Raw genomic sequence first — 15,021 nt, forward strand, 5'->3', positions numbered from 1 at the left:
CCTGGGGCTGCGCCTCCCGCTGGCGTGGTGGGAAGAGGTGTGTGGTGGTCCTTCATGTGCAAACGGAAGTGTCGCCTCGCGGCTGTGCAGAAAAACAGATCTGGTCTACTGCCACGAAGCACGTGGCGTGAGACTGATCATTATAATAAAGATTCTCTTCATCTCCGTATCTACAAGCTGCTTCTACATTTCCTTGACAACACTGGAGGTCCGCTCGGTCTTGGCACTGCCTGCCGGCGGCCCTGCCCCGCGATGTGCTGTGGCCTCAGGCGTCGCAGGCTGGCTGCTCCAGGCCCTCGAGGGGGAGCTGGCTCCGGTGGGGTGAGTTGGGGCTCGGGGGGCCGCTGGGGTTGGAGCTGTTGGAGGGAGTTGAGTGTTTGGTGGAATCCGAGTCAGGCTGTCAAGGCAAAGAGGGGCACACGTGAGCACAGCCCGGCCTGCAGGTGGAGGGAGGCGGTGCCACTACTCAGGAGAACACTGCAGCTGCTCGGCGCCCAAGCCCGCCCGCCTCAACAGGGCTCCGTGCAACTTGGCTATGACGGAGAAGAGGCTCCGCGTGAGGAAGCAGGGCCCGCAGCCACGCGGCCCAGTCACAGACACGCCGCCTTCTGCCGGGTGCACGCCTGTGGCCCAGTGCCTGGGAGGCTGAGACAGGAGGATCGCGCAGGCTCTCGGCCAGCCTCTCCTACTTATAAAGACTAAAAGATAGGGCTAGGGGTGTAGCTTGAAGTACCAAAAAAGAAAAAAAAGAAACCAAAGAAGCTGGGCATGGTGACGCACACTTAGAATCCCAGCACTTAGGAGGCTGAGACAGGAGGATGGCGCAGGTTCGAAGCCAGCCTCAGCTACTGGGTGAGGCTCTCAGCAACTTAGTGAGACCCTGTTTCCAAATACAATAGAAAATAAGTCTGAGAGTATAGCCTATAGCCTGAAAGTAGAAGGCCTCTGGATTCCATCCCCAACACCACACACACACACACACACACACACACACACACACACACACACACACACACAGTGGTACATATGTCAATTCCAGTAGTTGGGAGGCTCAAGCAAGAAGATGAAAGTTTCAAAGCCAGCTTCAGCCACTTAGTGGTGAAGCTGTGTTTCCAAATAAAAAATAGGGGTGAGGGTTTATCTTGGCAGTAGAACGCCCCTGGTTTCAATTTAGCATCAAACACACATTTTTAATTAAATGTGCTTAATATTTTTTCAGTAGCCGGGCGTGGTGGCGCACGCTTGTAATCCCCGCGCTTGGGAGGCGGAGACAGGAGGATCGCGCAGGTTCGAAGCCAGCCTCGTGCGCTGGCTTAGGGGACCTTGTTTCCAAATAAAAATATAAAATTAGGTCTGGGAGTGTAGCCCCGAAGTAGAAGGGCTTCCAGAAACCCCAGCACCACCAATATATATATATATATATATATATACACACACACACACACACACACACACACACACACACACACACACATACATATACATACATATATTTTTTTCAGTAATACAAAAACATCTGCATAAAGAAAATAAAACAGAAGTTGGGCGTGGTGGCACATGCTTGTAATCCCAGCATTTGGGAGGCTGAGACAGGAGGATCACAGTTCGTGGACGGCCTCAGCTAATCAGTGAGGCCCTCTGCAGCTCAGTGAGGCCCTGTTTCAAAATAAAGAAAAAAGGGCTGGGAGTGTAGCTGGGAGGTAGAATACCCCTAATCCCAGTACTTGAGATGTTGAGACAGGGGGATCGCAGGTTCAAGGCCAGTCTCAGCAACTCTGACCCTGTTTCAAATTTAAAACACAAACAAAAGAGCCAGGTGTGGTGGCGCACACTTGCAATCCCCGCGCTTGGGAGGCTGAGACAGGAGGATCGCACAGGTTCGAAGCCAGCCTCAGCTACTTAGTGAGGCACTCAGCAATTTAGTGAGACCCTGTTTTCAAATAAAATATAAAATAGGTCTGGGAGTGTAGCCCAGAGGTAGAAAGCCTCTGTGTTCCACCCCCAGTACCACCAAAAAAAAAAAAAAAAAAAAAAAAAAAAAAAAAAAAAAAAAAAACCAGGGCTGGGGGTTTAGCTCAGAGGCAGAATGCCCCTGAGTCCAATCCCCAGTACTACAACTCAAAAAAAAGGCCATGGGACCGACGGCGTAACGCAGAGGAAAAGCGCCTACCTAGCCATGTGTGAAGCCAGGCTTGGTCCCCAGCAGCCAAGCGGGGAGGTGAGCAGAGAAGAGACACAGACATCTCTCCAAGAGGCACACGCTTGGTCACCAAGATTATGAACCGAGTCCCACCACCAGCACCAGGGAAATGCAAATCAAACCACAGTCGAGTACGACTCACACTCACCAGGATGGCTATCCAAAGGGAACCAAGCACTGGGGGTGAAGAGATCAGAGCCCTCACACACACTACAACAATGTGGCAGGTCCTCAAAAAGCAAACACAGCCAGGCATCATGGCCACACTTGTCATCCCAGTCCTTGGGAGGCTGAGACAGGAGGATCGCAGGTTCAAGGCCAGCCTCAGCCACTTAGCGAGGCCCTCAACAACTTAGTGGACCCTGCTTCAAAAATAAAGACTAGAAAATAGGGCTGGGGGTGTAGATCTTGAGTAGAATGCCCTGGGTTCCATCCTCACCACAAAAAAGATGAACAGTTACCATGTGATGTAGCTTTTCTACGTCTAGGTACACACCCAAAAGCCAGGGCAGGCACTAAATACCTGTGCCACCTTTAAGCAGCACACTCGGCAGAGCAGGAGAGTCGGCGGGCCAGCCACCAGCAGAAGACGGGAACACAGTGCTGACTGTCCGGAGCACCCTACATGCTAGCGAGTGCAGACGCAAAGACTACGCAAAGCGAGAGCCGGACACCGCCAGCCCGCGCCCGTCTGTGCACAAAGGCCCTTACACGGGCCCAGGGGTCTACAGGGCCGTGGGAGGCTGGCAGCTGGGCGTGCCCTGACAGCAGCGCTCGTGAAGGCAGAGGCGATGGCTGCGCATCACCACCGCTCACGGCCTGGTCTGGCGTCCTGGGGCCGGAACCAGGGGCATTCTGCCTCTGAGCTGCACCTCCAGCCCATTTTTTTGGTCTTTATTTTTGAAATGGGCTCAGTAAATTGTAGAGTGCCTCACTAAGTAGCTGAGACCGGCCACAGAACAGGCTATCCTTAAAAGATAATTTTGACTCGTGATTCTGGAAAAAGGACTGAAGACTGAAAACCACATTGCACATGGATTCCTGCGGCCCTCGAGGAGCTGCGAGGAGAAAGGGCGTCACAGGAAGAGGTGGCCGCTCCGCACAGGAGAGGGTGCCGACCAGCAGCAACTCAGACGCCGCCTCTGCTGGGGCACACGGGATGCCTCCCACTCCACTCATCTGTGTTCTCGGCCCTTGCCACACCAGGGAAACCGAGGCAGGCAGCGATGCGGCCTCAAAGCGCACCTGCATGTTGCTGCCCAGCCCAGACACCAGGGGACAGAGGAGAGGCGGGAGCGGAGGCCAGAGAGGAAGGTCCTCCAGAAAGACACTGCCCCTGTATCACAATGTATCACACGCAGGACAAAGGGCCAGCAGAAAAGCCCAGGAGAGGAGCTTCTGGGAGAAGCTGGCCGGGCTCCGGGGTGCATCCAGATGTGTGTGCCCTGGCCGGGGCTGTGTGGTGCTGACCCTGCGGGGATGCGGTGCGTCCTCAGGTGTGGCGAGCCTGGCTGAGGGCTCAGGCCCGCCCAGGACTCTGGTCTGCAGCTCCCCCTCCCCGCCAGCCCCGCACATGCCCCCCACACGCTGGGGGGCGGCCATACCTCCTTGTCGAAGTCCTGGTCAGGGTCGGACATGCTCCTCAGAGGCACGGTCCCTCCGGGCTCCGGGCCGCCTGCGAGGCAAGCAGAGTTTTCACCTGGGAAGAGCGTGTGGGGAGGCCCCCGCTCCGCTGTGCCGCACCGCTCAGTACCTGATGGCCAGGAGATGTAGGGCTTGCTCCTGCTTGGGGGCTGCCGAGCCAGGCCTGAGGGGCCGGGCCCCGGCCTTTCCTCCTGGGAGGCAGGCGCAGCACTCTGGGGGAGAGAGCCACAGGTCAGGGGCGCTGCGCATAGCCACGCGGGCCCAGCACCGGCGGTGGGTCCACCACAACCGGCAGGAGCACAGGGCCAGAGGCCGCCAGACTGTGGCCTTCTGTCAGTTCTAGTTAAGAACTAACAGCAGTTTCAGCAAGTCCTACAGAAGACATGTTTATTTTTTTGTGGTACTGGGAATTAAACCCAGGGGCATTCTACCTCCAAGCTACCCCCCACCAGCCCTATATTTTATTCTTTATTTTGAAACAGGGTCTCACTAAGTTGCAGAGGGCTCACTAAGCAGCCGAGGCTGGCCGTGAACCTGCGATCCTCCTGTGTCAGCCTCCCGAGTGCTGGGATTACAGGCGTGCGCCACCGCGCCCAGCTAGAAGACATGTTTAAAATCAAGAAAAATGTCACCCACTCACTGCTAAGTTAGAAATGATCCTCTGAAAGCTGGTGTCCTAAGGGACACCGAGGAGTCCACCAACCCAGATGCCCACACGGGAGGGAGGGCCGAGGCAGAGCCACCCTGTCCCTGCTAGGCGGAGGCAGGCCTGCCTCGCGAGTCCCCAGGCCAGCTGTCGCACAGGACGGCACCCAGCCGACGCACCAGAGGCAGGTCCATGAGCACTTGCAGCCCGTCGCCGGGGCCCATGTGGGCCACGTGGTTGAAGTTGGTCGGGTTGGATATCATTCTGGACCTCAGTTCGGGGTCTCTGAGCATCTCCCTGGGGAAGGAAACACTGGTCGCTCAGGAGCGCGTCGCCGCCAGCCGCCCTCCCGCCGCAGACACCCTTGCCACCCTCACCGCCGCTGCTGCAGTCGCTCCTCCTCCGGGACCTTGAAGACAAAGCGCCGCTTGCTCCGGGTGCGGAGCATCTGCTTCCTGCTGCCGTCCGAGGTGTCGGGCACGTTGAGCACCGCTCCTGCGGCAGAGGGCACGGTCACCCGCTGTGGCGCGGCGCGGCGCAGCCACGGATCCTGTGGCGACCGCCCGCCGCCGCGCCGGCCTCACCTGAGGACTTGCTTTTGAAGTAGATGAGGCGTGGAGGCTCGCAGCCGAGGAGGTTGAGGCTGCCATCGGAGTTCAACGGTCTTATCTGCGTGGGGAACAGTGACAGTTGTGTGTGGACGCAGGCAGGCAGACAGGCCCCTGGCGCACCGCAAGGCCACGCCGCCTTACCCTCCGCAGGCCAATGGTCTGCACCCACTCCATGGTGCGCACATCAAAGACGTCCACGCCGTACTCGCTGTACACAGTGACGTGGGAGGGGCTGCAACCTGGCGCAGAAGGAGAGGTGAGTGGAGGCCCCGCCCTGTGAGGCGCCTGCGCCCACCCACAGCCAGTTTCCATCAAGGCCACGCGCACAGGGCCGCTTAAAAGTGTACCCGAACATCTTAAGCACCATGGTACAGGGTTGAAGACGATTTCCAGTTTGTTGTTGTTTTGCGGTCCTGGGCATGGAACCTAGGAGCATTTTACCTCTAGGCTACACTCCAGCCCTGTTTTTTATTCTTTATTTTGAAAAAGGGTCTGAGTGGCGGAGGGCTAAGTAGCTGAGGCTGGCTGCAAACCTGCGATCCTCCTGTCTGGCTCCCAGGTCTGGGATTATGAGCGTGCCCACCATGCCTGGCTCAAATTTGTTTTTACATTTAGCTCTTATACGAGATGACCATTGCAGGCTCAGCACTCTGGAGGCTCAGGGAGGGGCTGACGGCTCAGCGCTGGTGGACGAAGGCCCAGAAGTACGGTTTATGGGCGAGTGCTTCAGGCCGTGCTGCCAGACTGCTGCTCAGCTCCACACCCCTGAGCGACGCCGGCTCCGGGGGCGGGCCTTCCAGCACGTGGCATCCCTCTGCTGGTCTGCCCTGAGCATGGGCATGCAAGGACACTGCATTGTGGGTGCCGGGATCTTCCTCTACGAGGTTGTGACAACTGGCCTGTGTGCCAGCGGGGCCGGTGACCCCGGCACATAAAGTGACAGGACCCCTCTAGCCCAGTGAGGACAGCAGTGAACCCATCTGTGTGCCCCAACAGAGTGCTGGCTGTCTACCTCCTGGCCACTTGCCACAGGCTGCACACCTGGCCACTGCCGTGCACAACCTCGTCCTTGCCAGCTTCTGGGTATTGGCTCCCAGAGCATAGTGCTTGGGAGGCAGAGCGCTCGAGGGGGGGGGCAGAGCGCTCGAGGAGTGCAGAGCGCCTGGGGCCAGGCCGTGAGGTCCAAGCTTAGCTCTGAAGCCTGTAGGGTCCTGGGTCAAGTGAGTCTCTGTAGCCACGCTGAGCAGATGAAGGACACTCGGCTCCAGCCAGCCTATGAGGTCTGCATCTTTCTTTTGAGTGTGAAACAGAAAATGGATGGGGCTTGGGAGGCGGACACGGTGGCGAGGCCTGGTCACCACGCTCCTTAGGAGTGCAGTGCCAGGCAGTGTGGGGAGCCTCTTTTTAGGGGTGTGGTACTGAGGAATGAACTGAGGGGCACTCTACGTAGCTCTGAGCTATACTCCTCCTCCCAGGCCTTTCATTTTTTATTTTGAAAATAATGGCTTTGCTAAAGTCGCTGAGGCTGGCCTCACACCTGCGTTCCTCCTGACTCAGTCTCCTAAGTACTGGGATGAGATCATGTACCCTCCTCGCAAAAGCTGGCCCTGGACCCCACCTCCTCCTCTGTAAGACAGGCGGGTAACGTCTGCCCTGAGAGATGGCCACATGCAGAAAGTGCCAAGCACACGGTTCTGAACAGGCGTTTCTCCTTCCTGAAAGTTTTTACCAGCTCTGAAGTTCCCTGGCATCTGCACGGGGCAGAGCCCAGACCTCGAGACACAAAGGCGGAGGCGCAGGAACAGCGGAAGCCCATGCTGGTCCCGTGTGGCCAGGCTCACAAAACACCGAGTGTAGTGGGCTGGGTCTTCTCTAGCTTAAACTCTGGGAAAGACAAGCTCTAGAGGAAAGGACCCCATGATCCTGTGTGCTCTGCAGCCCTGCACTGCAGCCAGGAGGAGAGGAGACCAGGGACGGGGCCAGGCAGCGGCTGATCCCTTCCCTCAGGCCCACCTGGGCTGGCCGGCGATCCCCTCGCCCACCTGCAGCTCCCGCACCTGAATGGGTGAGGCGCTGCCCACCACAACCCAGCTCTGGACCCAGCGCCAGGCTTGCTGCCAGCGTGGAAGACCAGCAGCAAGGCAGACAAGGCTTAGGTCACTCGAGAGAAGACGGCGCCTACCCTGCCGGCACCCCAGCCTCGGCCGCATCCTGACGGCTGCCCTGGGGACCCGGAGCGGCCGGCCTGCTGCTGAGATGGTGCGCCACGAGGCATTTCAAGGCTCAAGGCCTTTAAAAGAGGTGAGAGGGCAGGCTGGCAACCAGCCCCATGGCCCCCGGGACGGGTGCCCGCCCCAGTGCCAGCCTTACCCGTCACCTGCCTCGAACAGCTCCCCACTCCTGAAAACACTAGTCCCCAAGGGCCGGTGCCCCAGATGCCAGAGCTGCCTCTTTTCTGGCCACCGAGCCCTTGGGCTGCTCCCGTGGCGTTGAGCCCAGGTTCTGAGCAGCGCCTCTCGCAGAGCACGCAGACCTTCCTCCGCGTCTGTTCCTCGCCCCGGGCCGTCGCCAGGGCTCTGCCATGGGAGGCGGGCAGGCTGGCCGGCCAGCAGAGCCCTGTGCCACCTCGCCGCCGCAGGGACTCCTGCAGACTGTTAGGGCCTGGGACACAAACCAGAGCACAAGAGGACACACGCCAACCGACGTGAAGCGCAACAGGGTATGGCAACAGAGACATATACATACTACAGGCGACAGGAGCCGCAGGCCACATGAGCTCCTGCGCGCGTGACCTCCGGCCTCGAGGGTCCACGTACAGTCCCATGTGGCTGAAGCAGAGCAGGTACTCCTCGCTTCTGAGCTCCACAGCACAGAGGGCATCGAAAGACTGCTGCGAGAGGAACGCAAGCGAGGGGTCAGCGGGATTTACCAGGTCCAGAGGCTGCCCGTCCCCCTGGATGCTCAACAGAGAGAACCCAGAAGGGTAGCCAACACAGAGCCTGTCCTTGAACACGGCCATCCACTGCACGTGCCCGGGAGCCACCAGCTCGCTGAGCTTCCGGTGGAAAGGCTTAGTTCTCTGGATCTCGTAGCAGAGGACCAGGCGCTTCACGGCCACAAACAGGCAGGTGGCCGGGCTCTTCCTCAGCGTGCCAGTCGCTATGAGCTGGCAGCCCTTTGTTTCTGGAAGCTTGATATCAAAGTTGCCCTCTGCTCCGTCGAAGGAAGACCAGGGACAGAGGTGCACGTGGTGGTTCCGGCCACAGAGGAGGATGATGATCTTCTCTTTGGGCGCGAGCTCGATCTGGTACACCTTCTTACAGTCGGCGGCGCGGACGATCACTGCGTGGGCCAAGGAGCACCGAGGTTTCACGCTCTGGCCCCCAGGGCCTCCCCACACCTCCCCCGCGGCCAGCCCCCCGCCCCAGCCTTGGAGGCAAAGGCACCCATGCCACAGAGCGCCCGCAACCTCACTCGGACCCTTCAACACTGCCCCTCATGGGTCAACGAACCGAGACCTCCTGGCTCGGGATCCCCACTCCACACCCCCACTCTGCAACCCGCAGAACTTAGCAGGCGGACTGCCATGGTGGCCCAGGCTCCACGGAAAGAGGAGCCAGGGATCCTTGCCCCAGCCCCTCCCTGCACTCCTCCAAGAACTCAACGATGCTACAACTCCCCGCCGCATCACCAGGCCCTAAGGCACCAGGGGACGCTCAGCAGAGGAGGCTGAGCGCCTGCGGTGAGGATATAGGTTGTCCTTCCGTCCCTCCCGCCTCCGCCTTGACGGTGACTGACGCACTCGTCAGTGAACGTGTCCCCTCAGGTCCCGCTGACACCCCTCTGCATACCACGGCAGCTGGAAGGAGCCCCTGCTACTCACCGTCCCGGGTGAGCTCTATGATGTAAAGCCCTTCTTCCAGGCCAACAGCAATTCTGTCTCCATCTGGGGGAAACAAGTCCATCTTGTGAACCACCATTTGCATTATTTTGGTACTTGCGATTTAACCCAGGGGCGATCTACCTCTGAGCTACACCCCCTAGTCCTTTTTAATTTTATTTTGAAATAGGGTCTAAGTTGTTGAGGCCATCCTCAAACTGTGATTATTTCTCAGCCTCCCAAGTACTGGATTATAAGGCATGCCCCACCAGACCCCACACCGCTTTGCTGTCTACACACACGGTGGAGACTCGCTGGCGGTCCTGTTCTGTGAACTCTTAGGTTGCTTCATGAGCACTGGGGCTACTCTGCCTTCTCAGAGCCTGCCGGGCCGTACCCACGATGGCCGCTGTGAGGACGGCCTTGATGAGCGGCAGCGAGCTGTCGTAGGCTTCCTGCGGGACATGCACCACCTGGTTCCTCAGCCGGTTTTTATGGAGGATAGACTGCAGTCCTTCCAGAATTCCAACCCATTTCCTCTTCTCATTCTCATTCTCTGTCAGAATGAGCAGTGAGCTGGTCTTAGCAGGTGAACTCAAGAGAGAGGCTGTCACCTTCAGGAGAGAACACAGGAGCAGTCAGCCGCTGGGTCGCACAAGTGCCACTGAGCCCGAGGTCACAGGCGGGAAGGTCGCACTTCCCAGAGAGTTATTGTGGGGCTGGGGCCCAACTTCCTGTCTCTGTGTGCTGCCCTCCAGGAGCTTCTCAGCTGCCCAACAGGAAGGGTGTGGCCGTAAACAGTCCTGGGAAGTCCCTTCCCGGTCAGATTTAGTTAACTCTTGTGAAAAGCAGCTGTCCATTTTAAGATTGCTTTCTTGAATAAGTTTATCATACTTAAAAAGCCGCTCTCAGAATGTGTCCAAGGAAGCCAGCGTCTCAAACAAAGACAATGCCACCCAAACCCCGCTTCCCGTCGCCAAGTGCTTGTGAGGAAGCCCAAGGCTTCGGTAGCCACACAGTGACGGTCACCGGGGTGTGCTGTGGTGGTAATTTTCAGTACTGCTCACAAGGGTGCTTCTGAATAGGAACCTGACTTAGTAACAAATGACTGCAACTTAGTTTTGTGGTCAGCCAAAATTTGGCTGTTTATAAAAATTCCCGGTTTGGAGGGTGGGCTGAGGATTGGAGAATTCTCTCTCTGATCCACAATCTTCTGGAAGTTTCCTAAGGTCACAGTGGCTAATGCTAATTCAAGAAGGAGGCTCCAGCTCCCAGGTTGGCTCAGATTTTCAGTTTGCTGAGAGGATGAGGAATAGTGGCCTGAGGCTCCACGGTGCTGAGGCCGGGGGGAAGGGCAAGAGCCAGACCAGGTAGAAGCATTCGGACACAGTGAGCGGGGGCGAGCGAAGTGTGGGGTCCGGGCGGGCCCAGGGACGCTCCTGAGGCGCCGCTGTGTGGGGAGGGGCTGCTGCTCAGTGAGGCTGGCGGTCCCGGGCACCACTCTGCCTGCTACGGCACAGTGAGATACTTGGGAGAATTGCTGTGTTTTAACTATGTGACTTCTCAAATGATTATAGATGGTCTCTAAGAAGTAGGGAAAAGTCAGAAAAACTCATACCCTGAATATGCACGGAATGTCTCGGCGTGTGGCGTGGATGACATCTGAGGCCAAGACCGAGCTCACCGAAAACTCCTCGTCTCTGGTAAGAAAGACACACTCAGAGCTCTAGGAAAGACCTGAGCTAGCACACACTCACACCAGCACACAACCACGAGACTCGTGCTCAAGCCTCAGGGGTCGGGGAGAGCTGGGGTAAGAGCTGGCCCTGACCTATGCCGTCACGCTGTCCCAGAGAAGCAGACGCCACCGCAGTGACACGGCCTGGCCTTGCTTGGTATAGTCAGGTGGTCACTCACTAACCACTTGTGAAAAGAGGAGCCGGCGCCTGGCTGGGGATGGACGTGGAGGGCCGCCGAGCAGCTCTGACTCCCCTGGGTCCTGTGGGCACCTGCCCGGGACTCCTGCTCCTAAGAACCAAGGCTGGAGCCGAGGCCCCCAGCCCAGGTGCCCATCATCTCCATGGTGCACAGACAAGAATAGGAGAGGTGCCCTAAGCATGTGGGGTCCCGCAGGAGCAGTGCCAGCGCTTCTGCATGCCAGGCCCCATGCCAAGCACAGCCCTATAATCCTCTGCTGTCAGCGGTGATCCCCACCCCATCCCACAGGTGGGGAGATGGAGGGTCGGAGGAGCAACCGCGACAGGAAGTGTGGAGGGCGCAGAGACCCTGCCTGCTCTGTGTGCGCGTCTGAGAAGAGACAGTGTCAAGGGGCAAAGCTTACGGCCACACAGAGCCCCGCCCTCCAGGACTTGCCAAGGCATCTAAGAGGCGTACGCTACAGCTGGCTCTGCAATCCCAGTGCACGAGAGGCTGGAACAGGAGGGCCACAGGTTCACAGCCAGCCTCGGTAATGTAGCAAGATTCTCAGCAATCTAATGAGACCCTTTTTTCCAAGCAAAAAATCAAAAGAGCTGGGGGTGTAGCTCAGAGGTAGAATGCCCCTGAGTTCAATCCCCAGTGCCACTAAAAAAAATAAAAATAAAAAAAAAATAAAAAAAAATAAAGCAGCACAGGCTGCCCCAGTCTGGGCAGTTTTTCTCTGGGATATTTTCTGCTTATTCTTAGGCATGTAGCTTTACGTGCCTATTTGGAAAACTTTTTATTTATTTACTTATTTGCGGGTCTGGGGATGGAACACAGGGGCATTCAACCTCCGAGCTACACCTCCTGCCTTAATTTGTATTCTTTATTTCGAAACAGGGTCTCACTGAGTTGCGGAGGGCCTCACTAAGTAGCTGAGGCTGTCCACGAACCACGATCCTCCGGTCTCAGCCTCCCGAATGCTAGGATGACAAGCGTGCGCACCACGCCTAGCTTGGAAAACTCTTTAAAGCAAAAATAACTCAAAGCAGGAAAGCCGTAACACGTACTTTAAGTTAATAACTAAGGCTTTTACTTGGATTTGAAACTGTGCAACACTTGAGGAGGTGAAGTATAAAGGGCATTTATGATCACCCAGCAGCAAACTCATTTTGGCTAAAGATAAATAAATATGGAACACAATTCACAGAACGAGGACAGTGCTGCGGAAACGAACCTGAGGTCCAGGACCTGGCTGGCGACAACCCCAGGCTGGGTGGACTTCCCCTCAGGCAGGTCGTATAGAAAGAGCTTGCAGTCGCAGACCACTGCAAAGGCCCGCTGCCAGCCCTTCTTCACCCCTGTGGGCTTTGGGACCTGCAGGAGAACAGTGACCACGTGACTGGCTGGAGCTCCCCTGTGACAGAAGAGGAGGCTGCCAGGCCTCGAGGCCTCACTTGCAGGCCGCTCCTGCTGTTTGCGCCTGTGTCTGGTGGAAGGGCCCTGAGCTGCAGCGGACACGCACGTCAGTGGTCTGCAATGCCACTTAACTTTGGGGCACAAGATGAGCTCACACCCTGCCTACCTTGACGTAACCTTTGTAGGCCGTTCCTATTCCTCTCTGCACGTCCACACCGAGAGGCCTCTTGGACTGCTCAGGAGGTATGGGGCACACCTGAGGAGCGCTGTCTTTGCAGGACACGTGGCAGGCAAATGCGCACACTAGAAGAGAGAAGCCCAACCCTCAGCGTGCTGCTGGCGAACCGGAACCACTGTGGAGCACCCCGCCCTGGGACACGCCAAGAGCTACCCGTACCGCTAAGACCTAGTGCCATCCCCAAAAAGCCCCAGAATGAATTTTCAACATTTGTATAGAGCACTTCCAACCAGCCATGGACATTAAATCTTAGAATTCTCAACAGATGACACGGTCACCTGCCACAGCTCACACTGTGGGTGCAGAAGGGACTCAGGATTTCAACAGACCTTACTCAGTGTTTATAAAAATAAAAAATGAACTGCCTTAAACAACTCACTTTAGCCACGTTTGCCTTTGGCTGTGCTTAGCACAGCAGGGGTGTCAAGGTCACACAATGGCCTCTGGTAGCGCGGCCAATACTCACCCTCACAGGCGTAGCCCTGGCGGATCAGTCCGACCATGAGTGAGGTGCAGTGGCTGCACTGGGTGGGGCTGGAGAAGGACTTCATGCTGAACTGATGGGCTTTTGGCTGCAGGAGAACATGGGGAAGTGTCAAGTGGCCAGGCGTGGAGAAGGGGCGCATCAATACGCTCGTGACGCGCTTCCACAGCCCCACACGGTGTGAAAAGCGGAGACACGCCACTTCTCTCCATACGCGCTCCTTGATGGCTGACGAGGGCTGTGGCCAGAGCCCCCGAGCTCAAGCCAGAGCCCAGATCCTCAGGGCTTCCCTCTAGGTCTGGCCACCCGGGGAGTTGGGCCCGGCTGCAGTGCTGCAGGGCGCACCTGGCGCTCCAGAGGCAGCTGCCTCCTTGTCTCCAGAGACCAGCCCCCTGGCTCTGGGAGCAGACTGGGCCTGTGACGCAGACAGATGCAACAAGTTGACTGCAGCAGCCTGTTCCTAATGGCAAAGCCCAGGGAGACCGTTGCTGTGGGTGGGAGCAGGCACAGAGGGGTGCAGCAATAATGTGTGCACTGTGTGCCACTGTGCGTAACCACACTGCACCAACAGTAGCACATGTACATGAGGAAAAAGGCCCACTGCTTCCTGCCAGGAGGACAGAAAGGCCAGGGCTACAGCCAATGAGGAAGGACACGTGTGAATGCGCTGGGCACGAGCGGGCGGCGCGTGAAGCCCAGGTAGGGCCACGGGCCGTTCAGGAAGCAGCGGGGAGGCCTGTGCACACCCAGGGATGGCCCCAGGAGAGGCTGGGGTCCAGAGGGGACAGGGAGGAGGCAGGGCTCGGCTACCACTGACACACAGTACACCCTTGCAGAGCTGCTAGGGGCCAGGTGCTCACAGAATAGCGGGCCTCTCGCCAGTCCCTGGCTCTGCAAGGACCCAAGTGCCAAGCCAAAGCGTTGACTACTCTCAAGTAAGACCTAGCTGCTTCCCTGTAGCTGGAACCAGAGTCCAGGGTGACAGTAAACAAAACAGAAGCCCTACTGCAGGTCCACGGGCTGTACACCTTGCCCAGCATCTGGACACATCTGGGAGTCTTGGAATCTGTGCCGACTCACATTTATTATTTACTTATATTTTATTATATTTTGGTTGTGTGGTACTGGGAATTGAAATCAGGGGCATTCTACCCCTAAGCTCAACCCTCACTCCTCTTTTTTATTCTTTATTTGAAACAGGGTCTCACTGAGTTGCAGAGGGTCTCACTGTAGAACTTGCTATCTTTTTTTCATTCTTTTTGTTTTGTTTTGCAACATTGGGGACAGAACCCAGGGGCATTGTACCTCTGAGCTACACCCCCGGCCCTATTTTTTAGTCTTTTTATTTTTGAAACAGGGTCTCACTGAGTTGCAAGGGCTTCACTAAGTAGCTGAGGCTGTTCGCGAACCACGATCCTCCAGTCTCCTTCTCCTGAATGCTGGACTACAAGCGTGCGCCACCGCGCCTGGCCAGGACCTGCCACCCTCCTGTCTCAGCCTCCCAGTGCTGGGGTTGCAGGCATGCGCTGCCACACTCGCCTTGCACTGACATCCCTCTGCAAGAGCCGGGACTGGCTGCAGAGCCCCGAGTCGGCAGGCGGAACGAGGGAGAGCTGAGCTCCAGGTCCCCGCCTCCGAAATGCGCTTCTGATGGGGTAGTCAGCGTAGAAGCTTGGTATGCTGGGGAAAACCTTCATCTACAAACCACATGGTTTGTAGATGAACCACATGGACAAACCAAGTCCAGACATACATAAAAATAAGTTTGGAGATGGAACTGGACGTGGAGACGGACGGGGCTGGGGAGTGGGGAAGGGGACGAGGAGACCGCTCCAGGAAAACCTTCAGCTGAAGCAAGTTTACGCGGCTCTGGCGTGATGAGGACAACGCCGGCGCTGGGCTGCACGCTGTCAGCAGTCACCAACATACAAGAGGCTACTAAGTGTGCACAAGAGTAGGTAATTTTCTAAAACCAAGAT

The 15,021-nt window shown here is 57.2% G+C and overlaps 1 protein-coding gene across 1 annotated transcript in view; it reads right to left on the bottom strand.

Annotated features, from left to right (window-relative positions):
* Window positions 1-265: 265 nt before the first annotated feature.
* The window catches only part of CDC42BPB (CDC42 binding protein kinase beta), a gene marked incomplete at both ends in the record, with an annotated part of 113,308 nt that continues 98,552 nt past the window's right edge, over window positions 266-15,021 (bottom strand). The window contains 14 exons of the mRNA XM_080707347.1: window positions 266-397; window positions 3,805-3,875; window positions 3,954-4,056; window positions 4,670-4,787; window positions 4,868-4,985; window positions 5,075-5,159; window positions 5,243-5,340; window positions 7,847-8,443; window positions 8,985-9,047; window positions 9,379-9,595; window positions 10,600-10,681; window positions 12,139-12,278; window positions 12,487-12,623; window positions 13,025-13,130. Of these exons, the coding sequence (XP_080563473.1) occupies window positions 266-397; window positions 3,805-3,875; window positions 3,954-4,056; window positions 4,670-4,787; window positions 4,868-4,985; window positions 5,075-5,159; window positions 5,243-5,340; window positions 7,847-8,443; window positions 8,985-9,047; window positions 9,379-9,595; window positions 10,600-10,681; window positions 12,139-12,278; window positions 12,487-12,623; window positions 13,025-13,130 (2,067 nt within the window). The remainder of the gene's footprint in view (window positions 398-3,804; window positions 3,876-3,953; window positions 4,057-4,669; window positions 4,788-4,867; window positions 4,986-5,074; window positions 5,160-5,242; window positions 5,341-7,846; window positions 8,444-8,984; window positions 9,048-9,378; window positions 9,596-10,599; window positions 10,682-12,138; window positions 12,279-12,486; window positions 12,624-13,024; window positions 13,131-15,021) is intronic.

Source organism: Muscardinus avellanarius, assembly GCF_963383645.1.
Source record: "Muscardinus avellanarius genome assembly, chromosome: 12".
NCBI lineage: Eukaryota > Metazoa > Chordata > Mammalia > Rodentia > Gliridae > Muscardinus > Muscardinus avellanarius.